Source organism: Dasypus novemcinctus, chromosome 27 (assembly GCF_030445035.2).
Source record: "Dasypus novemcinctus isolate mDasNov1 chromosome 27, mDasNov1.1.hap2, whole genome shotgun sequence".
Taxonomy (NCBI): Eukaryota; Metazoa; Chordata; class Mammalia; order Cingulata; family Dasypodidae; genus Dasypus; species Dasypus novemcinctus.
Genome location: NC_080699.1, coordinates 34,858,915 through 34,885,462, shown reverse-complemented (window position 1 = coordinate 34,885,462; position 26,548 = coordinate 34,858,915). Strand labels below are relative to the sequence as shown.

Sequence of the window (26,548 nt, the reverse complement as noted above, 5' to 3'; positions counted from 1 at the left end):
GAACAAAGAATGAAGAATATGTCTCACATCCATGTAAAGAAATATCCAAACCATCATAATGCAGGTCAATGCTACACTTAAAATAAGCATGCTAGTCCTGTTTTTGGAAAATGACTTAAAAAGAGCAAATAAAATATTACCATGGGTATCTGTTTTTCAAACCTAAGCACTTTGGTGAAGTGGTTAAAAGGCTCTTTAATGGTGCATCCATAAATTTCATCTACACAGTAATTAAAATCAATTAATTTGATACATACAATAGTACTGATACAAAGAAACAGACAAAATACACAAAAGAATATAGATGCCATAATTTCATTTATATAAAGTTCAAAAATAGACATAACTAAACTACATTATCTAAAGATTCATAAATAGATGAGAAAACTAAAGAAAATTATCATGAAAGTAAAACTGGCTGCTTTTTGGGAAAGAGAGTGGGTTGTAATTGGGAAAGGTACATGAGAAGGTTTTGGGAGTCTGGAAATAATCCTTCATCAATTGAGTGGTAAACAGATGTTAATTTTATAATTAATTTATTAATTATACTTGTTTTATATACTTTTATGTATTTATATTTATCTCATATACCCTATATACAAAAAAAAAATGGGTTGATCTTTCTGTTAAAATTCTTTGGGTAATGAATTCCCCTCCCCCTTACTTCTACTCTTCTGCATTTTGCAAAATTTTCATTAATAAGCAGACATTACTTTTAATAATAAGAGTATACACTATCTCCCAATAGTATAATAAATATTGCTGAAAAATTATGGCAGCTTATATTTATTGACTGCCTTTTGGTGCAACACAGTATACTATCACTCTTCATATACATTAACATTTTTTAAATTAAAAAACAACTCTACAAGGTATAATCAGCCTTTTTACAGAAGCAATTACAAATGTCCACATAGCTAAGCATCAGCACTAGTCTGTCTAAATCTGACATTTGAATTTTTCCTATCATTCTACACAAATTCCAATAGCTGGTAAGAGTTTGATAATCCAACTATTCACCTTCCCCTAACAATATTAGGTGGCATTTTCCTAATCTGATGATGCATTCATTCACTGATTCATTTTTTCAACATTCATTTATTTATTTAGTACCTAACTACATTCCAGGTACTGTTCTTCATACAAGATGCATACAAGAGTAGAAAGGAAAGGCAGAAGTCTAAACTCACATTTTGATGGAAGAAACAGACAATAAATAAGTCAGATAGCGATCAATTCTAAGAAAAAAATTGAGAAATATAATAGTGATCGGGTGTGGTAGATCTGAATGTTAACAATCAACCATGCAGACTACTGAAGGAATTCCAGGCAGAGGATGCAGTGAACATCAAGGCTATGAAGAGAATAAGCTTGGCATATTCAATAAACAGAAAGAAGGCTACTCTGCCTGGCATACAGTGAGCAAAGGGGAGAGAGCTTGAATTGAGCAGAGCCAGGTAGGTCATGGTAAGGAGTTTAAATTTTAGTCTTGATGCAATGTAAAGTCACTGAAGGTTTTTAAGCAAGCAAGTGCCATGGTACAATTTAGATTTTTAAAATATAACTTAGGGAGCTGCTTAAAGAATATTTGAGGGGGAAAGGTTGGGCAATAAGCAGGAAGATTCACTTTTACTGCAGAAATCCAGGGAGGAGATAAAGGAGCTTGAGCAAGGATAGTAGTAAAAGAAATAGTGACATGTGGACAGATTCCAGGTATATTCTGAGGATAAGAGCACATCAAATGAATGCTGACTTTTTTTCATTCAACATCTATTTTTTGCTGGCTGTAAAACTCAGGCACTGTTTTAGGTGCTGGGGATATAGAACTGAGTAACATAGCTCCTCGAGGATTTTATATGATACATATTCTAATGTGAGAGACATTCAGTAGATAAACAAATAAAAAATATTCTCGGATGTCACGTAATAAGTATTATGATGAAATACGAAGAAAAGGGAAAGCCAGAGGTAGGGTATTATTTTATCTAAGTCAGGGAAAGGCTATGCTGAGGAGCTGACAATCAAGCAAAGACCTAAAGGAAAACACACACCATGCAAATATTTGGGAGTAAAGTACTCCAGGTAGAAGGAAAAGCAAAGCAGAAGATCCTAATGCAGGAATTTACTTATCGTGTAATAAGAGCAAAGCCAATGTGGCTAGAGCAGAATGAACAAGTAGGGGAGTGGCAGATGAGGTCAAAGAGGTAGCCATAGGACAGATCACATAAAGCTATAAAGACTAGGGAAAGAATTTTGAATCTTTTTTTTTTTAAGGAGATACTAGGGATTGAAACTAAAACCTTGTACATGTGAAGCAGGCACTCAACCACGGAGCTATACTTACTTCCCTAAATTTTAAGTGTGATGAATAGCCATGATAACTGAAAGTAGGACAGGTATACCTGATGCCTCCCCTACTTTTTAGAAGGATTAATGTAGTTATTTTTTTGAAAAATAAAATTTTAAGGGACAAAAAAATGAGGCAGAGAAACCAGTTGAGAGGCTATCGCAGTAATACAAAAGAGAATGCCGTTGATGAGAGTGGTGGGAGTACATGTGAGAAGTTTTAAAGTAAAGTTCCTAGGATTTGCTAAACTGAATATAGAATATTTTTAAAAAGACAAAAACACACACAAGGACTTCTAGATTTTTGGCTTAAGAACCTGGGGAATTGGAAGTATCATTTACTGAGATGGAAAGCTAGGCGAGGAACAAGTCAGAGGACAGGAATCACAGTTGTTTTTGATTATGAAAAGTTTGAAATGCCTATTAGACATTTAAATGGAAATGTCAAGTATAAAAGGTTGGAGTTAAAAAAAAAAAGGTTGATGTTCAAGGAGGAGGTCAAAGCAAGAGGTTAACTGTTTTTATATTCTAAAGAATATAATTTCTTCCATATTTGAGAATTTATTGGCCCAATTCTGAGACACCCCTAAAGCTTCAATTTTTTCCTCCTCTGGATATAACACAGTAATACAACTTACCAGTATACAGTAATCCTGATAAACTTTAACAATAAAATTTCATACGTTCTTGGCTTCAACCTAAGATAATTTTATAATATACCTAGAAAGGGGATATGGGGACCAAGCCTGATACATTCAAAAGTTAATGTAAATTTTATTAGAAGCACAAAGTTTTAGTCAATCTAATAGGTCAAAGACCAGGAATCAGATCTACTTTGATGATAGCTTCATTATTCCTCCCTCTCACTTTTATTCCTTACTACCTAGAAGGTTGGTCACCAATGAGTTCACAGAGTTCTTTTTTAAAATAAAATTTATTCTGTACTAAAGAATTAAAATAAGGCTGTGAAAGTAGAAAATATTATAGAAAAATATTTAAGATGTGCAACAGTAATTTTTAAAGTGAAGTTAGTTAAGCACTAGAGATTACGCTCAACTTGTATTTGAAAGACCAACCAGTATTTCATATATTATTAACTACACCAGGAAAAACACATTTACTTGCAGTTTTAATTAGTAGTTATAGTTCAAAATGGGTGGTTTATATACCAGGACAGGCACTTCTGAAAATATAAGTACAAATTTTGGGGATACATTTTTTGAAATTGGCCTCACTTTACAAATTGATAAATCTGTTTTCCAAAAGTCATAAGGATTAAGCTCTTACTAATTCATCCTTATAATTAAATCAGTGTGGAAGAAAGCTGTACTTGGATGAAAGCAAACATTTTGGTATATGGGACAAGTTCAAGATCTTTAGTTATGTTGATATGAAAGCTGGTAAACTCATATATCCCCAAAATTTTGTTTCCAACAAATGGATCTCAAATTAAGCCAACGAACACCAATGAAAAAATATTTAATGAATTCCACCTATCCCTTCCCCCAAAATTTTATTTACAATTAGGATAGAGGTATTATCTGTATGAAGAGCATACAAAAGAATTGGAACATGTTTGGATAGGAGAGGGAAAAGGACTCTTCAGGAGCTATTGTTTTAGATTGCAGTTTGCAGAATAAGATAATCTTCTCTAGGAAGAATAATGTCCACATAGCAGCAATATATTCACCAGGAACCCCCAGAACCATTGGATCTATTAAGTGGGCAGGGCGCTAAACTTTCTGGCTGCTCACAACGTCACTCAGCTTCCCTTTAATCTTCAGAAAGTGTCTCTTGAACTCCAGTCCATCACCCTGTATAAGAATTAATATACAGAAATAATGTCAAGGAAAAAAAAAAGACCATGTCATGGAAGCAAATTCACTTCAGTGCTAAGTAGGGATAATATCCTTCCCTTCAGGTCCTCATGAAGACCAAAATCATGGTAGAAGAAGTAGCTACATAAATAATTTTTATTTATCTGTTTTCATGCCCATCACCATTCCCACCACATTGAATTCAGAGAGAAGAAAAAATTGGCATCCTGTCAGTTTCAAGTATTGGTATCTCTGGCCCTAAGTTATTATTTTCCATAGGCAGTAGGTGTTTTCAACTAAAAATAAGCCATATAACTATAATGAAGTCTTGCTGTAACACTGTGGGACCAAAGCCAGTAGATTTAGTCACGAGAAAAATTTTATTAAGTAGCATCTTAATAATTTAATTCCATAACAAGCATATGGACAACAGTATTACAGCAAATTTCCAATAAAAAGTGTGTGATCTACTCCTCCAACCTTCTTAAAACCATGAACAACCTCTCAGGAAACGGAGAAAATGCTATTTTAGTCTTACATCTACAGTTACAATGTGAGAACCAATAATTTCTAAAGAAATCATCATAAACGTGGGCAATAATCTATGTACAAGTAGTCAAAAAATCATTAAGAATAGACAAAAGGTTCACTAAATTATAATAAATAAACATTTTGACTAAAATTTCTTTTATTTTTAGGAGGTATAGGGGATTGAACCCAGGACGAACCTCATACATGGGAAGTAGGCACTCTACCACTGAGCTACATCTGCTCCCCAATAAGAGTTGTTTTGCTTGTTTGTTTGTTTTTTTAGGAGGTTTTTTGGGAGATAGAACTTGGGACATTGTACATGGGAAGCAGGTGCTCAACTACTTGAGCTATAACCACTCCCCAGACAAATAATTATTTAAAAAGTTTTATATATGAATGCATTAAGAAAAATACTGGAATGCTTCAAATAGTTAAGGATGATTACTACTGGCATTGTAGGATTATTTTTATTTTCTTAATTTTCACTTATCTGCATTTTCTACAAAGAACATAACTTTCATAATAAGGAAATTTTCATTTTAAAAAGTCATGTTTTGTTGGAATAGATGAAAAGAAAGTGTTTATAAAAAATTAAATGGAAAAAAAGTTACTATGTATTTACAGATATCATATATTTACAAATATACTGTTTCTTAGTAGTTTCCATATATAAATATTTCCTTAGAAAGAGTAGATGATGAAATACATCAAAAATAAATCTGTGTTATCTTTGGGTGGTAAGATTAAACTTGATTCTTATTTTCTTCTTTATATTTTCTCTATATTTTAAATTTATACAATGAACCTTATTAACAGCAAAAAAAAGTTTTTAAAAAACTAGTTGCTCTTCTACTTACTTTAGAAAGCCGGAAGTCAACCAAGATCTTCTCATCCATTTCTACCAAATTCACTTTGAAAATCAGTTTATTGTTTCTCCTATCAGTTGTTGATACAGTAACCTAAAGGAATAAAACGGCAAGTAAATCAGATATGTGAGTAGAGAATACTCTAAACAAAAACTATAACCTCAGATCAATGATACTACAGGGATACAAATTTGTGAGGCATTGCCATAAAAGGAGTAGCACAACAATTGTACAACACTGTTAGACTAAACTATGATTTGGGAAAATTAAAACAAGATACTCAGCATACCTGAATTAAGCTATTAAACTCAAAGATGAAAAATTTTCAAGGATTCAGACAGAAAGAGTAAATGATTTAAGAAGTACTGCCAAGAAAAATGGGAGAGCAGATGACACATAATGTATAAAGATGTATTTTGTGACAAAACAGTATAAGTGGGCAGAGCTATATAAGCTAAAAATTTTTGTTACTATGGAAATTAAGTTATTAATCCAAATTAGATTGTTATAAATTAAGATGCTCACTGTAATCCCCAGGCTGATCACTAAGACTAACAAAACAAAACAAAAAAAGTAAGAGAAATGAGAACAGAATGAAAATAGTATGTAACAAAATATCTAACACAAAAGAAGGCAGAAATGGAAGAACTGAGGAACAAAAAAAGACATGAGACTTACAGTACACAAATAGTTAAATGGCAGCTGTAACTATAGTAAACTCTCCAAGTAAAAACCAGAGATTAGTGGAATGCATTAACAAAAAAACATGATCCTTGGGAAACGGACTTTGGCCCAGTGGTTAGGGCGTCCGTCTACCACATGGGAGGCCCGCGGTTCAAGCCCCGGGCCTCCTTGACCCGTGTGGAGCTGGCCCATGCGCAGTGCTGATGCGCGCAAGGAGTGCCGTGCCACACAGGGGTGTCCCCCGCGTAGGGGAGCCCCACGCGCAAGGAGTGCACCCATAAGGAGAGCCGCCCAGCGCGAAGGAGGGAGCAGCCTGCCGAGGAATGGCGCCGCCCACACTTCCCGTGCCGCTGACGACAACAGAAGCGGACAAAGAAACAAGACGCAGCAAAAAGACACAAAAAACAGACAACCGGGGGAGGGGAGGGGAAGTAAAATAAATAAATAAATTTAAAAAAAAAAAAAAAAAAAAAAAAAACATGATCCAACTACATGTTGTCTATACGAGATTCACTTTAGATTCAAAGTCAAATAAGCTGGAATTAAAAAGATAGAAAAAGATTTTCCATGCAAATGGTAATCTGAAGAGGGCTGGTGTAGCTGTATTAATAAAAGACAAAATAGACTTTAACACAAAAATTGATTTAAAAAAAAGACAAAGAAATTAAATTATATAATAATAGAAGTTTCAACCCCTCAAGAAGATATAATAAATATAAACAAACATGCACCTAATAACAGAGCCCCTGAGAAATGTATATGGCTCAAGCAATTAGGCTCCCATCTACCATACAGGAGATCCAGGGTTCAATTTCTGGGGCCTCCTGGTGAAAGGCAAGCTGGCCTGGGTGGAAAGCTGGCCCATGCAGACTGCCGGTCTGCACAGGAATACTGGCTGGTGCAGAAGTGCTGGCCCGCGCAGGAGAGCTGGATCTCACAGAGAGCTGATGCGGCAAGATAATACAACAGAAAAAGACAAAGAGGAGAGACAATAAGAGACACAGCAGACCAGGGGGCTGAGGTGGCGCAAGAGATTGAGCACATCTCCTGCTCCAGAAGGTCCCAGGATCAGTTCCTGGTGCCGCCTAAAGAGAAGACAAGCAGACACAGAAGAATGCACAGCAAATGGACACAGAGAGCAGACAATGGGGAGGTGGGGTAGGAATAAATAAATCTTTTAAAAAAACAAACAAAAAAAAAAACCCACAACAGAGCCTCAAAATACTTGAAGCAAAAACTGAGAGAATTCAGAGGAGATATATTCAACAATCATAGCTGGAGATTTCAACAACCCACTCTCAATGGGTGGGTCTAGAGAAACTAGACAAAAGATTAACAAATAAATAGAAAGACCTGAACAACACTATTACCAACTAGACCTAACAGACATATATAAGAACAACTCACACAACAGCAGAATATGCATTATTCTCAAGGGCACAAGGAACATTTTCCAGGAGAGACCTTATGGTAGGACGCAAAATAAGTCTCAATAAATGTTTTAAAAGTAGAATTATACAGTCGGTTCCCTGACCACAATGGAATAAAATTAAATATCAATAACAGAAGGAAATTTGGAAAATTCACAAAACATGTAGAAATTAAAAGACACATTTAAATAACCAATGTATCAAAGAAAAAAAATCACAAGGGAAATTTAAAAATACTTTGATATGAACTAAAACAAAAACACAACATAACTTGAGATGCAGAGAAAGCAGTGCACAGACGGAAAATTATTGCTTCAAACACCTACATTAGAAAAGGTTATCAATCTTTCTCAAACTCTTCCAAATATTGAAGGGGTGGAACACTTCCTAACTCATTCTGTGAGACCAGCAGTACTCTGATATCCAAGTCAGATAAATATATCACAAGAAAAGAATTACAGACCAATATCCCTATGAACATAGATGCCAAAAATCTTCAACAAAATACTGGCAAACCAGTTTATTAACAGTATGGGGGGGGTAATTTGTTTCCTTTTTCTTTTTTAAGTCCCTTCATTTCAGTCTTTTCCTCTTCCTTCTCATCTCGCCTCCCATCTGTGCCCCACTCTGATGAATGCTGCTGTGCATGGATGTGAAGAGCCATTAGGCACATGAGGCCCTTGAGTTGTGCAAATTAAATTTCTCCCTTCATTTCTGAGAATGCTTAGAGGTCTCCTTCTGTGGCACTGGCAAATGCTAATGCTGTGTTTCAACTTCAAATTCACCTTGGTCTCAGTCATAAGCTGGAAGGAGTAGTGGGGGAGGTGCTACGCCTTTCCTTAATTCAGAACAGACTATGTGCCCATCCACAGAGTGCCCACCTTCTATCTCCTCCCAGGAGCCTGCCATAGTGGTCTCAGCAGAAGTGCCTGGATGCCAGGTGGGGAAGCAGGTCAGCTCCTCTGGTGATTCATTGCACAAAGATGGTAAGGTGCACTGTGTGTGTTCAACCTATCGGCTAACAAGCTTCCCCACCCTGTGCCTCATGAAAAGACAGGATCTCAGCTCTAGGAGTTGCCAAATTCCATTGCTCAGTGCTGCAGTCTCAGCTGTGATCTGTTTCTTGGGGGGCAGGGGGTGAGAAAATCATGGGAATCAACCTGATAATAAAGATTATTTGGTTCCCTGGAGAGAAAGTCAGTTCTTACCTGGCAGGTATGGGTGAAGCCAAGAAAATGGCAGGCATATGCCATGTCTGAACTATACCCCACTTCTGGGAAGCATCTCCCTCTCCTGATGTTACACTGCAATATATACTACCCCAACTAACCCATCCAATAGTGGCATCTACCTGCAGACATTTCGATTTCAAACGTGTAACTTTTATATGAAAAAACAAACACCTATGAAAGCCAAAAATATATATATTAGTAAACTAATATTTATATACAGGGGAGTATATGTGTCTCAAACGGTTGAGCACCTACCTCCCAAATGGGAGGTTCTGAGTCTGGTGGCTCCTGAGAAAAAAAACCAACAAACAAAACAAATGAAGAAACCAACTCAGGGAAGCCAATGTGGCTCCGTGGTTGAGCACCTGCTTCCCAGTGCTCAATCACCAGCCCTGGTACCTCAAAAAAAAAAAAAAAAAGGGAAAACAGTTTATATAGTGACTAAGTGGGATGTATTCCATGAATGCAAGAGTGGTTAAAAATACAAAAGTCAATCAATATTAAAAAAAAATGTAATGTAATTATTAATGTAATATTAATATTAACAATCATTTCAATTGATGCAGAAACAGCACATGACATTATCTAATGCACTTTCATGATTAAAAAAAGAAAAAACCTCCACAAACTAGGAATAGAAGTGATCTTCTTCCACTGATAAAGGGCATCTAAGAAAAACCCACTTCTAACATCATACTTGATGTGAAAGACTGTAAGCTTTCCATTTAAGATCAGAAAGAAGATAAGGATGTCCACTCTCACCATTTCTCTTCAGTGTTGTACTGGAAATTCCAGCCAGAGCAGTTAGACAAAAATGAGAAATAAAAGGCATCCAGATTGCAAAGGAAGAAGTAAAAGTATTTCTACTTGCAAATGACATAGTCTTATCTATAGAAAACCCAAAAGAATCCACACATGCACATGCACACACAAAAAACCACTAGTGCTAATAAATGAGTTTGACAAAGACGTAGAATACAAAATCAATATATAATAATCGGTTTATATATATCAGCAGTGAACAATCCAACAAACCGAAACTAAGAAAACAATTCCATTTACAATAACATATGAAATAAAAAATTAGTAATAAACTTAATCAAGGAAGTGTTAAGACTCATACACTAAAAATTATATAACGTTCTTGTAAGAAATTTAAGAAGTCATAAATAAATGGAAAGACATCTTATATTCATGGATTGAAGACTTAATATTTTTAAGACAGAAACCAAAAACAAACAAACAAACCAACAAAAAGATGGGAACACTCCCCAGATTAATCTAGATTCAAATAACAACTATCAAAATCCAATGGCAGTTTTTTGCAGAAATGGAAAAACCAATTCTAAAATTCACATGGAATTTCAAGTGTCCTCAAATAACCAAAACATCTTGAAAAAGAAAAACAAAAATAAAGAAATCATGCTTCCCAATTTCGAAATGAACTACACAAAGCTACAGTAATCAAAGTTATACCTATTGGCTAAACACAGACATACAGATTAATGGAATGGAATTGAGAACTCAGAGATAAACCCATACATCTACAATTAGCTGATTTTTTACAAGGGTGCCAAGACCATTCAAAGGGAAAAGAATAGTTTGTTCAACAGGTGAAGCTGTGACAACTGGAAAGCCACATGCAAAAGAATGCATTTGGACCCCTACCTTATCATATACAAAAGTTAGCACACAGTGGATCAAAAACCTATAAGTAAGAGATAAAATTATAAAACTGTTAAAAGGATAGATAAGTTTAAATCTTCAAGACCTGGACTGAAACGATGGTTTCTTAAAATTGAAATCAAAAGCACAAGCCAACAAAATTAAAAATTGGAATTCATTAAAATTAAAAACTGGAATTCATTAAAATTAAAAACTGTTGTTTATGAAGACACTATCAAGGAGTGAAAAGAAATGCCATATAATGGGAATCAATATTAACAGGTCTAAAAGGAAAACAACTTAATTAAAATACGGGCAAAATATTTGACTAGACATTTCTCCAAAGAAGCTATACAAATGACCAGTGAGCACACGAACAGTTCAGTATCATTAGTCACTGGGGAAATGAAAATCAATGGTATTGTAATGATATCACTTTGCACACACAAAGATGGTTATAATTTTTAAAAATACAGAAAATAACAAGCATTGACATGGATGTGGAGAAAGTGGAACTCTCATACACTGCTGGTGGGAATGTAAAATGGTGCCGTTTTGGAAAAATGTTAGGCAGGTGCTTTAAAAAAAAATTAAATATAGAGCACCATATGCCTCAAAAATTCCACTCCTACATATATACCCAAGAGAATTGTAAACACATGTTTGCACAAAAATTTGTAGTAGAATGTTCACAGAGGCTTAATTAAAAATAGTCAAAAAACTAGAAACAACCCAAATGTCTCTTAATTGATGAAACAGATAAACAGAATATGGTGTGTCCATACAATGAGATACTATGTACCCAAAAAAAGAAATGAAATACTGATATACACTACAACATAAACCTTGAAATTATTACACTAAGTAAAAGAAGCCAGACACAAAAGACCAATTCTTATACAATTCCATTTATGTGACAGGTCCATAATAGGCAAACCAGAGAGACAGTAATTTAGCTGGTCGCCAGGACTGGGGGCAGAAGAGAATGGGAATGACTGTTAATGGGCACAGAGCTTATTGGAGGGGGTGGTGGTGGTGATGGAATGTTCTGGAATTAGATAGTGGTGAAAGCTGTACAATCTTGTGAAAATATTAAAAGGCAATACATTTTCCAATTTTAAATGGCTAAAGTGGTGCACTGATTTTAAGTCATATGACTTTAGTCTCAAAAAAAAGAAAACCTATAATAAAAGTATAAATCCTTCAATTAGAAGAAAATTAGGCTGCCCTTGGATTTCTGCACAATAACATTTTTACCTAACTTTTCATTTTGAAAATGTGCAAATCTACAGAAAAAGTGAAATAGTACAATAACCACATATCCATCATCTAGATTTTTCAATTGTTAACATACTGCTACATTTGCCTTATTTACATGTCTTATTTAGGTATGATATGCATGCATTTACTTTTCTTTCTGTAGTTGGTTATCCTTTTTTTTTTTAGTTTGTGTTTTTGTTTTTTTTTGAGGTACCAGGGGTCAGGGATTGAACCTGGGACCTTGTATGTGGGAAGCTGGCATTCCCACTGAGCCACATCAGCTCCCCTTTTTAGTTTTTAAACTAACAGACATCATGTATGGTTGGTTGTCCTTTTTTTTTTAAGTTTTTAAACTAAGTTATAGATATCAAAATACTTAACTTCAACTTAAATTCACATTTCCACATATTTCTCCTTACAAAGTCATTCTTTAAGCCACAACAGTATCATTACACCCAAGAAATTTGACATTGATACAAAAATATTATCTAATATACGGTCTATATTCAAATGTCTCCAATTGTTCCAATAACATCATTTACAGCTTTATTTTCAAATCCACAATCTAGTGAAAGACTTATGCATTACATCTAGTTATCAGCACTCTTTAGTGTCCTTTATCACAGAATATTCCCGCCTTTTATTTGTCTCTCGTGACATTAACATTTTGAAAAGCCTAGATACAGAGTAGAATGTCAATGCTATAAATATGCTATAATAATATAAAAAACAAAAATTGGAGGGTGGGACCAGGAGGAGAGATGGAAGGAAATGTGGGATTACTAACATAGTCATCTTTCATATGAGTCAATTATTATTGTCTATAGTTTTTAAGTGTAGATATAAATATGGATACAGATATGTGTATAGATTATAGATCGTTTTTAAGGAAACAATGACCTTAGTCTCTTAATGTTTTTAATAACGTGGACTCTTTTAGGAAATACTTTTTATTGAGTTGAAAAATACTTTACTTAAATTCCTTCAATTTCAAATAGTTTCTTTTTCAAGTTATTTATATTTTTAAAATATAATAACAATGAGAGTTTTACTCAAATATTTAATTTTTTCTTATAGAAAAGATATAATGATCAATGAGACCTACCTGATTCATACAACTCTTCTTCCATTGATAGCCCAACTTCTCACAAGTCTCTTTCAGGCAATGATAAGATCTGTCTGCATCCAATTTGGTAAAGAATCGTGTCATTCTTTTGACCAAGCGCTGCCAAGGATTCTATATGTCAAATAGAAGAAGCTGAATAAATCCATTATAAACAAAAGCAGTCATATTATAGCTACTTAGTCTGGCAATTATTTTCTGTGACTTATTAAGATTCTTATACATGCAGATCTCCTGTAATTTTCCCTTCCTTGTCCAAAAAAAAATGCAAAAATTGAAAACTGTTAACACTTATAAATTTTTAAAAATGAGAAACTTTAAGGAACTGAAAAAACAAAGGATTGCCATTATTTATTTTAAAAATTAAATTTCCTTACCTGTGAGGATCCTGGGGTGCCAAGTAATTGACTATTCAGAAGCATATGATCAGGACATGTGGGTTGGGAAAAACTGATTCCCTGTACCAGTTTGTCAATGTATGAAGGGCTGGTCTCCCATAAAGAAAGACCTGTCCGTGGTTCTGGCTGAGAACTGGAGTACTTCACATTTTCTTCACTGAGGAATTAAGAAAGGTGAGAAATTATGTTTTCAAACAAAATCCATCAGGCCTTTCTAATATCACACTACCATTTGCACAGCGATAAAAATTACACTTTTATTAAGAAAAATATACATGCATTATTTTTATAGGAAATATTATATTCAGCGACTATTTTATCTTTGGTGATCTTACCTAGAAGCACTGTTTACTGGAGAGAAGTCCAAGTTGGACTGAATGTGCTTAGAGAATCCACTTGGAGACTCTGATACACTTCCTGGAGTGACTCGAGATCCTTTGGCCCCTAAAAAGGAAACAACAAATATGAATGCTTTCAAGTCTTCTATGCAGATATACTTATAATTAAATATAATTAATAAAATTACTTTTTATTAAAAATTTAAAAATTAATTGCCAAATGACAACCTAAAGTAAAACCACATTTAAATCCATTTATTTAATACAAAATACTTATAAGACAAATAGTGGCTTCTCCTACAAGGTTTTACAAGAAATGTCATAAAGCTGTGAACTTACTTCTCAAATTACGTATTTCACAAATCCTGACCTGTACTTTGTTCCAAGTACAGGGTATCATGCAAAGGTCATTTTAATAGCAATATCTATGGTTATAGAACAATGTTCTATGACGACAAAGAAAGACCTAGGCTAAAGGCCCAAAATGTGCAAAAATAAGAATTAACTATGGTAATGAAAAAAATATTATGAATCTGCTCCATATCCAACATTCTTTGCAACCCTGGAAAAGCGTTAACAAGAATAATAATTGTAGGGAAACGGACTTTGGCCCAGTGGTTAGGGTGTCCGTCTACCATATGGGAGGTCCGCGGTTCAAACCCCGGGCCTCCTTGACCCGTGTGGAGCTGGCCATGCGCAGTGCTGATGCGCAAGGAGTGCCTTGCCACGCAAGGGTGTCCCCCGCGTGGGGGAGCCCCACGTGCAAGGAGTGCGCCTGTGAGGAAAGCCACCCAGCGAAAAGAAAGTGCAGCCTGCCCAGGAATGGCGCCGCCCACATTTCCCGTGCCGCTGACGACAACAGAAGCGGACAAAGAAACAAGATGCAGCAAATAGACACCAAGAACAGACAACCAGGGGAGGGGGGGGAAATTAAATAAATAAATAAATCTTTAAAAATAATAATAATAATAATTGTATAGAAATGACGCCACTATAAACTCATGTTTATCCTAACCTGGACCCTCAGGACTGCCAGTCAATACTATTTGTTTCTCTAGTCAGTTTGCTCTCTCTTTCTCCATGAGAACAAAACTTCTACACTTTTCTTAGATTGCCAAGGCCACCCCCATTACCTCATTATTCTAAGCATATGATATAATCTCTCATTTCACAGAGAAAATAGTCATTACACAGAAACTCCCTCAACTTGTTCCTGTTAAGTATGCTAATTCACTTGTATTTCTATTCATCTTTTCCTCCCTTCCATCCTCCCATCAAATGTTTATCCCTCTCCTTGCTGTAGTTACTTGTCCATATCCATCAAGGATCTTGATGCTCTATTATTTATTTTCTTTCAGACTTTCAGGCTCTTCTTTACTGGATCTATCCCCAATCCATTTAAACATGCTTAAGTCATCATTTTTACTTATTAACTTGTTCATTCAAATATGTTATTAAGGGAAACGGAATTGGCCCAGTGGTTAGGGCAGCCGTCTACCATATGGGAGGTCCGCGGTTCAAACCCCGGGCCTCCTTGACCCATGTGGAGCTGGCCCATGCGCAGTGCTGATGCGCGCAAGGAGTGCCGCCCCACGAAGGGGTGTCCCCTGTGTAGGGGAGCCCCATGCGCAAGGAGTGCACCTGTAAGGAGAGCCGCCCAGCAAGAAAGAAAGTGCAGCCTGCCCAGGAATGGTGCCGCCCACACGTCCCGTGCTGCTGATGACTGCAGAAGCGGACAAAGAAACAAGACGCAGCAAATAGACACAGAGAACAGACAACCGGGGGAGGTGGGAAATTAAATAAATAAATAAATCTTTAAAAAAAAACAAAACAAATATGTTATTAAGTCTATTATTGCCAAGCATTATTCTAGGTACTAGGTATTCAGCAGTGAACAAAACAGACAATTACCTTTGATCTCTTAAACCCTACATTCTCATGGAGAGACAAAATAAATTACATAAAATAAGCTAAAGTTAAATAAATATCAGTTAAATGGTGATGAGCATAACCATGACATATTCTAACTTACTTTTTAATAGGAACAATCTGGCAAGATATCATGGTGGCTTGGACTGATGGGAGAGCAGAGGAAGTAATAAGAGGTGGTCAGATACTGGGATGTTTTGAAGGTAGAGGTTAATAGGATTTCCTGATGGATTGGATGTGGGGTGAGAGAGAATGAGAGAAATCATTAATAATGCCAGGTTTTTTGGCCTGCATAATAAGATGGATGCAGTTGTCACTAACCAAGATGGAGAAGATTGTGAGAAGAGAAGGTTAGGAGAGATCAATAACTCAGTTTTGGACACATCAAGTTTGAGGTGGCTCTTAACATCCAAGTGGAGAATGGAGCAGGTTGGAATTCAGAGAAAGGTCCAGGTTGATATAAACGCAATGTCATCAACATATAGATATTATTTAAAGCCATGAAACAAAATAAGATCACTAAGGGAATGAGTGAGGACAGAAAAGAAAGGAGGACCCAGATTGAACTCTGGAGCATTTCAAGATTAAAAGGCTGGGGAGGAGGGAAGAAGATGTGGCTCAAGCAGTTGAGCTCCCACCTCCCACATGAGATATCCCAGGTTCAGTTCCTGGTGCCTCCTGAAAGATCAAAAACAACCAACCGGCAAAGTAAACAAAAATAAACAACTCAAGGAAGCCGATGTGGCTCATTGGTTGAGTGCTGGCTTTCCACATGTGAGATAATGCGTTCAATCCTGGCCCTTGGTATCTTAAAAAAAAAAAAAAAAAAAGGCTTGGAAAATAAGGGATAACTATCAAAAGAGACTGAGGGGAAGCAGATGTGGCTCAAGCAGATTGAACTCCCGCCTACCACATGGGAAGCCCCTGGTTCAGTTCCGGTACCTCCTAAAGAAGACAGTGAGCTGGTGCAATGGGCAGGCATGGCAAGTTGACACAAGAAGATGACACAACAAGAGACCGAGGAAAACATGAGACACAACAAAGCACAAAGCAGAGGTAGCTCAAGCAATTAAGCACCTCCCTCCCACATCGGAAGTCCTGGGTTTAGTTCCTAATTCCTACTAACAAAACACAGAAAACGAACAGACACAGCAAGTACAAACAATGAATGGGTGGGGAGAAATAAATAAATAAAATAAATCTTAAAAAAAAAAAGAGAGACTGAGAACATACGGCTTGCTTGGGTGTAGAGACACACTCTGGCTGCAATGCATGGGACAGTTTAGAAAGCACAAGGATTAGGAATTCATCTTTGTGGAGAACACAGGTAGACATTTCATTTACCTGAAGGCTTCAAGAACTTTCATGACAACAACCATGCAGCTCTTACCATTTGAAAGACAACTGGATTGATACTCATAATACAATATTACAATATTAAACAGCATTTGAATTTTAAACTCTGTAAATCCATGTGGAGTCTGCTTCAATTTATACGTAATGACACGAAAAAAAAATTTAGAAAGAGTAATCAGTGAGAAGGATAAAAATGAGAAGAGCACAATATCGTGGAAGTCAAATGAAAAAAGTGTTTCAGGAAGACATGGCGGAGTGGATTTAGCTCAGTGGTTGAGAGCCTGCTTCACATGTATGAGAGGCCAGGTTCAATCCCTGGTACCTCCCAAAAAAAAAAAAAGGGAAAACTATCTATAGGACAAGCAGTAACAGCGTAGAAAAAAATGTTCTATAGTATTTAAGACACCAGTGGATGGCTGGCCAAGGAGAAAGACAGGCAAGGGAAAAGACTCAACTAAAGCTGCAGCTGGGCCTGCTGGGGACCTCCCCTACCCCATAGAAAATTTTTAATTCTCAGGCCTCCAGGCTGCCATAATAGGGCGCACAGAAATTCATTTCCCCAGTACACAAGAGAGAGAGAGAGACACAGCCTAAGGCTGATTCAGCTTTTAACCCACAGATTTGGTCTGCTGTGTCCCAGGAGCCCTTCCAGGCCAAGAGGGGCCATGCCATTGTTTGCCTTAGAAGCCTGAATGGGACTAAAGGTCCAGCCCTGTCAGTCAACCTCCCTACTGACTGACACTGGTTATTGGGAACCGCAGAAGTGAGTATATTATTTCCTACTTGAGGAAAGAGGAAGCTGCCAACAAAGGCCGGAAAGCAATTTCTAGAAAGTTTGAATCATGAGGCTCTTAGCCTCCAGGCAGGACCCTCTATCACACTGATCCAGTCAGACAAAGCTTTGAACTGAGAAGGCGGACAAAGAGCACCATCTGCTGGCCGACAACAATCAATCCCAATCAGCAGTAGTGCTTAGAGAAGATTAATAAAGTTGACAAACCCTTAGCTAGACCAAAAAAGAAAGAAAGAAAGAAAACATAAATAAATAAAATCACAGATGAAAGGAGGGAAGTTATAACTAACTCCACAGAAATGCAAAGGATCATAAGAGTGTATTATTGAAACAGTATGCCAACAAACTAGACAATCTAGATGACATTGACAAATACCTAGAAACACAAACAACCTACACTAACACTATAAGAAATACAAGAACTTAAACAGATCACATTTAAAGAGATTGAATTGGTCATCGAAAATCTCCCAACAAAAAAATGTCCAAGACCAGACTGCTTCACAGGTGAATTCTACTAAGCATTTCAAGAAGAATTAACACCAATCCTGTTTAAACTCCCAAAAAATTAAAAGGAGGAAAATTACTAACCACATTTTATGAAGCCAACATCACCCTAATACCAAAACCAGATAAAGACACTATAAGAAAAGAAAATTACAGGCCAATCTCTCTAATGAACGTATATGCAAAAATTCTAAATAAAATACTTGCACATAGAATTCAACAGCTTTTCAAAAGAATTATACACCATGATCAACTGGGATTTATTCCTGGTATGCAAGAGTGATTCAAGGGAAGGGTTGTGGTTCAACTGATAGAGCATCCACCTATCATATGGAGGGTCCAGGGTTCGATACCCAGGACCTCCTGACCTGTGTGGTGAGCTGGGCCATGCAGTGCTGTCGCACACTAGGAGTGCCGTGCCATGCAGGGGTGTTCCCTGCATAGGGGAGCCCCACACGCAAGGAGTGCACCCCGCAAGGAGAGCCACCCTGCGTGAAAAAAAGCACAGCCCACCCAGGAGTGGTGCCACACACACACAGCTGATGCAGCAAGATAACACAACAAAAAAGCGACACAGTTCCTGGTCCTGCATGACAAGAATCAAGTGGACACAGAAGAACATACTGCAAATGCATACAAAGAGCAAACAACACAGGGGGAGGGAAGGAGGAAGGGTAGAGAAATAAACTAAATCTTTAAAAAAAAAAAAAAGTGGTTCAACATAAGAAAATCAAGTACCATAACATACCACATTAACAAATTGAAGGAAAAAAACCACGATTGTCTCAATTGATGCAGAAAAGACATTTGACAAAATCCAGCATACTTTCTTAATAAACCACTTCAAAAGATACAAATAGAAGGAAAATCCTCAATATGACAAAAGGCATATACGAAAAACCCACAGCCAACATCATACTAATGGGCAAATGTTGAAAGCTTTCCCTCTGTGACTGGGAACCTCTGTCACCACTCTTATCAACAGTGTGCTACCAGTTCTGGCTAGAGCAATTAGACAAGATAAATAAATAAATAAAAGGCATCCAAATAGGAAAAGAGGAAGTAAGATTCTCACTATTCACAGAACTGTTAAATGTCTACAACAAAGCTAGGTACTAAGTACCTAGCTACTAGGTACTAATAAACGAGTTCAGCAAAGTGGCAGGATACAAGATCAACACACAAACATTAGTAATGTTTCTGTACACCAGTATTGAACAATTTGAGGAGGAAATAGGAAAAATTTCATTTATAATAGCAACAAAAAGAATGAAATATTTAGGAATCAATTTAAGAAGTACAGGACCTATATGAAGGAAACTACATAAAGACAGACACATTGAGCAGTGGAATAGAATTCAGAGTCCAGAAATAAAACCTCACCTCTATGGCCAATGGTTTCCCACAAACCTGCTAAGTCCATGTTAATGGGACAAAACAGTCTCTTCATATCCATAACCAAAAGAATGAAAGAGGACCCTATACAAGAAGCAACTCAAAATGGATCAAAGACCTAAATACAAAAACCAAGACCATAAAACAACTGGAAGAAAATGTAAGGAAACATCTTAAAGATCTTGTGGTAGGTAGTGGTTTCTTGGACTGAACACACAAAGCATAGGTAAAAAATGACAAAATAGATAAATGGTAGTTCCCCAAAATTAAGCACTTTTGCACCTCAAAGGACTCTGTCAAAAGAGTGAAAAGGCAGCCAACTCAATGGGAGAAAACACTGGATAATCACATATCCAATAAGGGTTTAACATCCATCATTTCAATGTTGAGATGATACAACTCAAAAACAAAATGACAAATGACCCAATTTAAAAATGGGCAAAAGAACACTGATGAAAGAGGTTGTTGACATGGAAGGAGTGGGGGTGGGGGGGTGAGGAGTGGGGGTATATGGGAATCTCATATTTTTTTAATGTAACATTTTGTGTGACCTATGTATCTTTAAAAAAAAAAAAGATAATAAAAAATAATAACAATAAATGAAAAAAAAAATGGGCAAAAGACTGTGGAGGACTGTGGTTCCTAATGAAGGTGAATATAGATTTGCTACATAACCTGGCAATCCTACTACTGGGTATACCCAGAAGTGACAACAGTGACACAAACAGACATCTGCACACCAATGTTCATAGAGGCATTATTCACGACTGCCAAAAGATGGAAACACAGGTGTCCAAAAACTAATGAATGGATAATCAAACTGATGTATATGCATGATGGAATATAATATAGTTGTAAGAAAAAATGAAGTTGTGAAGCATATGACAACATGGATGAACCTGGAGGATATTATGTTGAATGAAGCAAGCCAGACACAAAAGGACAAACACTGTATGACTGCACTATTATGAACTAAATATATTGTGCAATCTCATATAATTAATAACTTGAAAATGGGTCACCACAAAATAGAACAAGGTTAGAGAATGGAAAGCTGATGGTTAACTTGTGCAGAACTGGTAAAAAGGATATGTGTTAATCTTTGGAAATGAACAGAAAATGTGAAAGCACATCATAATGTTTGTAACTAGCAATGCTATTATATGGGTATGACATTGGTTGAAAAGGTAAAATCTAAGGTCATGTGTATTACTAAAAGAAAAGCTAAAAAATGTAACATGGGACTGTATAGCAAAATAAAACCTCATGTGAAATTTGAATATGGGTATTATTGCATATATAAGACCTTTTTTCTTTGAAACTGAATGAAGGTATGTTAATGTTCCAAGATGTTAATATCAGACCAAAGAAAAAAACAACATCATGCTAAATGAAAGAAACCAGCCACAAAGTACTATATATTGTATGATACCATTTATACAAAATGTAAATATAAATCAATTTATAAAGATGATATTAGATTAGTGGTTATGTAGGTGGGGAAGGATAGAGGGATTCAGAAGTGACTGATAAGGGGTGTGGAGTTTTTCTTTTTGGAGTAATCACACTGTTCTAAAATTTTTTTGAGGTGATGAATGCACAATATTGTGATTAAACTAAAAGCCATTGATTATACACTTTGGATAGATTGTATGGAATGTGAATATAAAACTGCTTTTTTTAAAAAAAGGAGAGAGTCATTAACTACATAAAATGCTGTTGATCAGATAAAATAAGAGGAGATCTGAGAACTGATTATTAGATTTGCAACCTAAGTCACAGAGATCTTGACAACAGAGTAGATGGAAAGAAATTAGAAACTGTGAATATAAGAACCTCTTTTGAAGTGTTCAACTATAAAAAAGAGGAAAACAGGATGGTAGCTGAAGAGGGAAGAGGGGTCAAAAGGGGCATTATTATTACTATCATCTCTTTATTTTTAAGATGAAGAAACAGCTTAATTGGTTATAAGAAAGATCTAGTGGCTAGGGAAAAAGAAAAAGAAAAATATTACTAGACAATGTCCTTAAGTAGGTAAGAAAGAATTGGATCTAGTGCACGGGAGAAAAAGTTGATTTATATCTGAAACAGACAATTTATCCATAGCGACAGGGAAGAAAGCAGAGTGCATGACATGCATAGAGGCAGTCAGGTATGTGGAGATGGTGATGAGAGCTTAGGCAAATTCCCTTCTGACTGCTTCTATTCCTCAGCGAAACAGGAACCACTGTCACCAACTCAGAGTGAGGATGGGGAAGTAGAAGTGTAAGGAGAAAAGAAACATGAAAACTTGAAAAGAGACATGACAAACAAGGTATGAAGATAAACTGTAGTATGTCCATAAATTGGAATATTATTTAGCAATAAAAAGAAATGCACTATTAAACCATGAAAAGACATGAAGGAACCTTAAATGCTAAGTGAAAGAAGTCAGTCTGAAAAGGCTACATACTGTATGATTCTAACTATATGACATTCTGGAAAAGGCAAAATTATAAGAGACAATAAAAAGATCAGTGGTTGCCAGGCGTTCAGGAGTGGGAAAGGATGAAGAGGTGGGGCACAGAGCATTTCTGGGGGCAATGAAATCATTCCGTATGACCCTGTAATTGTAGATACATGACATTATGTATTTGTCAAAACCCACAGAACAATACAACACAAAAAGTGAACCCTAGCAGATAATTGGATTTTAATTAATAGCAACGTATCAATATTGGCTCATCAATTGTAGCAATCGTAAAATTACTACACTAAAGCAAGATGCTAATAATAGGGGAATCTGGGGAGGGAGAGGGTAGTTTATGAGAACTTCTTGGTTCTTTTTGCACAATTTTTCTCTAAACCTAAAACTGCCCTAAAAAATAAACTCTTAAAAAAAAAAAAAAAGTGGCTTATGAAAATGAGCTAGTGAAAGAAGTGGGAAAATGTAGTATGACTTCCAGGTAGCATTAAGGGCCCACTTGAGATTAATGATCCTGAATTTAAAGTGAACATTGTGTATTTTTTCCCAGCTGTGATCAGTTATGCAGATACAAGTGTGGAACAGGTGGAAACTAGATTAAACTATGGTTGGGTTTTGCCAAGTAAGCACGATGAAAAGAGAAAGGGAATTTGCAAACGAATGCAAAGGAGTGACCTTGGAATTTAAGCTAGGTAAGGATGATCTGAGGACCCAGGGAGGGGACAGATGAAAGCCAATGAAAAGTAAATTAATGAATTACAAATCCTAGTAGAATCAAAGGATTGTTAGAGTCAGGGTCCTAGACAGAGGGAGCCAGAGAAAATATACTATTGGTCAGAGCAGAATGTTAAAGACAAGATCACTAGAGGAGAGGAGATCAAAGAACTGTGAGGACAGGGTATTGGAAAGATCATCCAAATAAATATGTAAATCACCAAGAACCATGATAAAAATTATGTTGAGTCATGTTGGAGAGAAACCTTGATCCCTCATTCATCTCTCGACATCTAAACCATTATTAAGTCCTATCAATTCTAGGTCTTGAATTTCTTTGGAATCAATTTACATCTCCTAGTTCAAGCTACCACCTTCTCACATCTCAACTACTTAGTTATAAAAACCTATAGCATTTTAACCTCTTCTATCCACCAAAAACAATTTTTAAAAAAGCGTAGCCAGAAAGAGCTTTTAAAACCAAATACATGGTCATTTCATTTCTTTGCTTAAAATCTCTCAGAAGTTTCCCAATGGCCGTTAAGTTAAAACACATTATTTTTAATGTGTCTTACAAGGCCCTCCCCCACAAATGGACCACTGCCTACCTCTCTGACCTTGTTTCAAACCTCTAAGCAGTCATATATTCAACAAATATTTACTAAACACTTACAACATACCATATACTATGCTAACCACTAGTGATATAATGGTAAACAAGACAGACATGGTGCATGCTGTACTAGACTTCTTACAGTTCCTCAAATATACCAGAGTCTCTAAATTCCAAGACTTTGTATATGCTGCTTCCTCTGCTCAGAATTAGATCTGCCACTCACCCTGCTTGGCTAGCTCCCCTTTAATTATCTTCAAGTCTTAGATTTAATGTCATTTCCTTAGAGAGGGAAGCCTTCCCTGTTGCTCAAGACTTCTTCAAATACTTAACAATTATACCCATAGTATAATTCTCCTTTGCAATTATTAATAAATTTAAAGTTCTGTTTAATACTTCTGTTTTTCCTATTGGACATTATAAACTCCATGAAGAAAGAGACCACATCTCTTTTGTGTTATAGACTTGTGATGTTCATGGAGAAAAATACTTGTATTTTAAGGATATTACCTTTTTTGAGTGGTTTGTTGTACCATCTATCTTTTTTGATGTCTGAAATGGTAATCCGTACCGATGGATTCTCAACAAGGATTTTATGCAGCAAAGCTAAAAACGAAACATTAAGACAAGAGTCAGGAAATTAGAAAAGCCTATGTGCTTTCATAGGGACACATTTTCTAGTAGTCTCCTTTTATCTAAATATTATTTCTGGGGAAGGGAAAGAATAATCCTATTATATTATTTAATTTCATGCAGTTCTTGGCTGATGTCTATATCTTAGAATATTCTTCCCAATTCTGTTTCTCAATTATTTGCAAACAAGGAGAACACAAGCAGAACACAAGCCAGATGGAAATGTTTCTCCCCAAGTGACTAAACTAACAAAAAGGTACAAAACACCTCTTATCTATTTTCAATACCAAATTTCATTGCTCCAGTATGTCATGTTAAATCCCAAGTTACACAATTTTATAAGGAAAATTTACTTTCTAATAATGTTTTTAAGGAACGTAATATAGTCAACTATCATCCCAAAATATCTTAATTATCTTGATAAAGAGTTCATACACCTCCAGACACCAAAATTATTTTCTAGTGGATCAAAGATTTAAATGTAAAAATGAAACCCAAAAATATTAAGTGAAAATATAGAACATTTTAAAAAATTATATAAGGGATAGAAAAGTCTTTTCTAAACATGACAAGAGTCTGAAACCACAAAGTTAAAATTTGATAAATCTGAATAAAAACATAAAACTTCATGTTAAGGTAGCATAAACAAAATTAAAATAAAAAATACTTGCAATAAATGCAAAGTTCAAATAATATTGATATGCTAAAAAAAACACACAAAGTAATGGGCAAAAGAGACAAAAATAAGACAAAAAAGATTAATAAATACATAAAAGACGTGTAACCTCATTGGTACCACATTTAGACATAATTTTTACAAACCTGATAGACTAGCCAAAAAAATATTTATAATTATGTTTTAAGGTAAAATGAGATTATGATGAATGGTATGAACTTTTGTAAAGCAATTTTGGCTAAAGAAACCAAATAATTAAAAACAGCATACACCTTTGACCCTGCAATTCCACTTCTGGGGTTTTATTTTAAGTAAATGATTTACGGACATGTGCAAAGATTAAGTATCTCTATAACAGTGAAAAATTTAACAAAAATCTAAATCTCCAAGAAAATAAATTGAGTGGGCATAGTAAGGTACAGCTATATAGTATGGTAGCATACTACCATCAAAGACTTTAAAAACAGTGATACAGGCCTACAGTTACAGCCATGAAAAACGTTCACAAAGCATTAAGACAAAAAAAAAAAGGTTACAAAGTAGCATGTGTACTATGATCTCATTTTTTTGTAAAAACACATTTAGTTAAAACATTTGTGGGGAGTGGATGTAGCTCAAGTGGTTGAGTGCCTGCTTCCCATTTATGAGGTCCCGGGTTTGATCCCCCGTACCTCCTAAAAAACAAACAAATGAAAAAAACAACTCTCATCAGGGAGCAGATGCAGCTCAAGTGGCTGAGTGCCAGTTTCCCATGTACAAGGTCCTGGGTAGAAAGGAAGAAAGAAAAACATTTGTTACAACAGAGCCTAAAACCACATGATTTTTTTTTTAACTATTTCTGAGTGCTGGGATTATAAAGGTGCTCTTTCTAAATTTTTTTTTCTATTTTTCATTATCTACAAGGATCATGCAGGCGGCAGACTTGGCCCAGTGGTTAGGGCGTCTGTCTACCATATGGGAGGTCCGCGGTTCAAACTCCGGGCCTCCCTGACCCATGTGGAGCTGGCCCATGCGCAGCGCTGATGTGCGTAAGGAGTGCCGTGCCACATAGGGGTGTCCCCCGCGTAGGGGGGAGCCCCACGCGCAAGGAGTACACCCCATAAGGAGAGCCGTCCAGCACGAAAGAAAGTGCAGCCTGCCCAGGAACGGCACCGCACACACGGAGAACTGACACAACAAGATGACGCAACAAAAAGAAATACAGATTCCCAGGCCGCTGACAACAACAGAAACGGACAAAGACGACACAGCAAATAGACACAGAGAACAGACAACCGGGGGGGGGGGGGATAAATAAATAAATAAATCTTTAAAAAAAAAAAAGGATCATGCATTATTTATATGATTGTTTTAAAAAGTTAAAAAGGAAAAAAAAAGTCAGAAAAAATTCACAGAGCACTAGAATTCATTTTCCCAGAAATCAGTACTTTCAAACAAGACAACCCAGTTACCCAAAGGAGCAGAATCGATTTTTTTCCAAGGGTTAAGGTATGTTTTTTTTTCTTTCCAATCAGAATATTCTTGACAACTGTCACTGGGCTGGTCCCATGGCAATTCTATAAAAGAGAAAGGTTCCAGTTTTGAGTTTTCAAATCACTATATAATAATTATTTCAAGAGGGAAAAATCAGTAATACAAATTCATTAAATTTTCCTCCAAATTAATTCAATATGGTTACAACTAAGGATGCCAACTCACAGAAACTTTAGAGACACCTCAAAGATAGATGAACTACTCCTGTCCCAATCTTTCCAAAAGTGTTGCATGAAATCTTAAAA

The 26,548-nt window shown here is 36.0% G+C and overlaps 1 protein-coding gene across 3 annotated transcripts in view; it reads right to left on the bottom strand.

The window, feature by feature from the left end:
* Positions 1–175: 175 nt before the first annotated feature.
* The window catches only part of CHEK1 (checkpoint kinase 1), a 32,620-nt gene continuing 6,247 nt past the window's right edge, over positions 176–26,548 (bottom strand). For 2 of the 3 annotated variants that reach the window (XM_058289409.2, XM_071212399.1), the window contains 7 exons: positions 26,222–26,326; positions 23,972–24,067; positions 13,688–13,796; positions 13,332–13,509; positions 12,937–13,068; positions 5,552–5,653; positions 3,810–4,160 (listed from right to left, as the gene is read on the bottom strand). In XM_058289409.2, coding sequence (XP_058145392.1) covers positions 4,080–4,160; positions 5,552–5,653; positions 12,937–13,068; positions 13,332–13,509; positions 13,688–13,796; positions 23,972–24,067; positions 26,222–26,326 — 803 coding nt within the window. In that variant the 3' untranslated portion in view covers positions 3,810–4,079. Of the gene's footprint in view, positions 4,161–5,551; positions 5,654–12,936; positions 13,069–13,331; positions 13,510–13,687; positions 13,797–23,971; positions 24,068–26,221; positions 26,327–26,548 lie in introns of all 3 variants that reach the window. The other variant, XM_058289408.2, reaches the window with a different exon arrangement.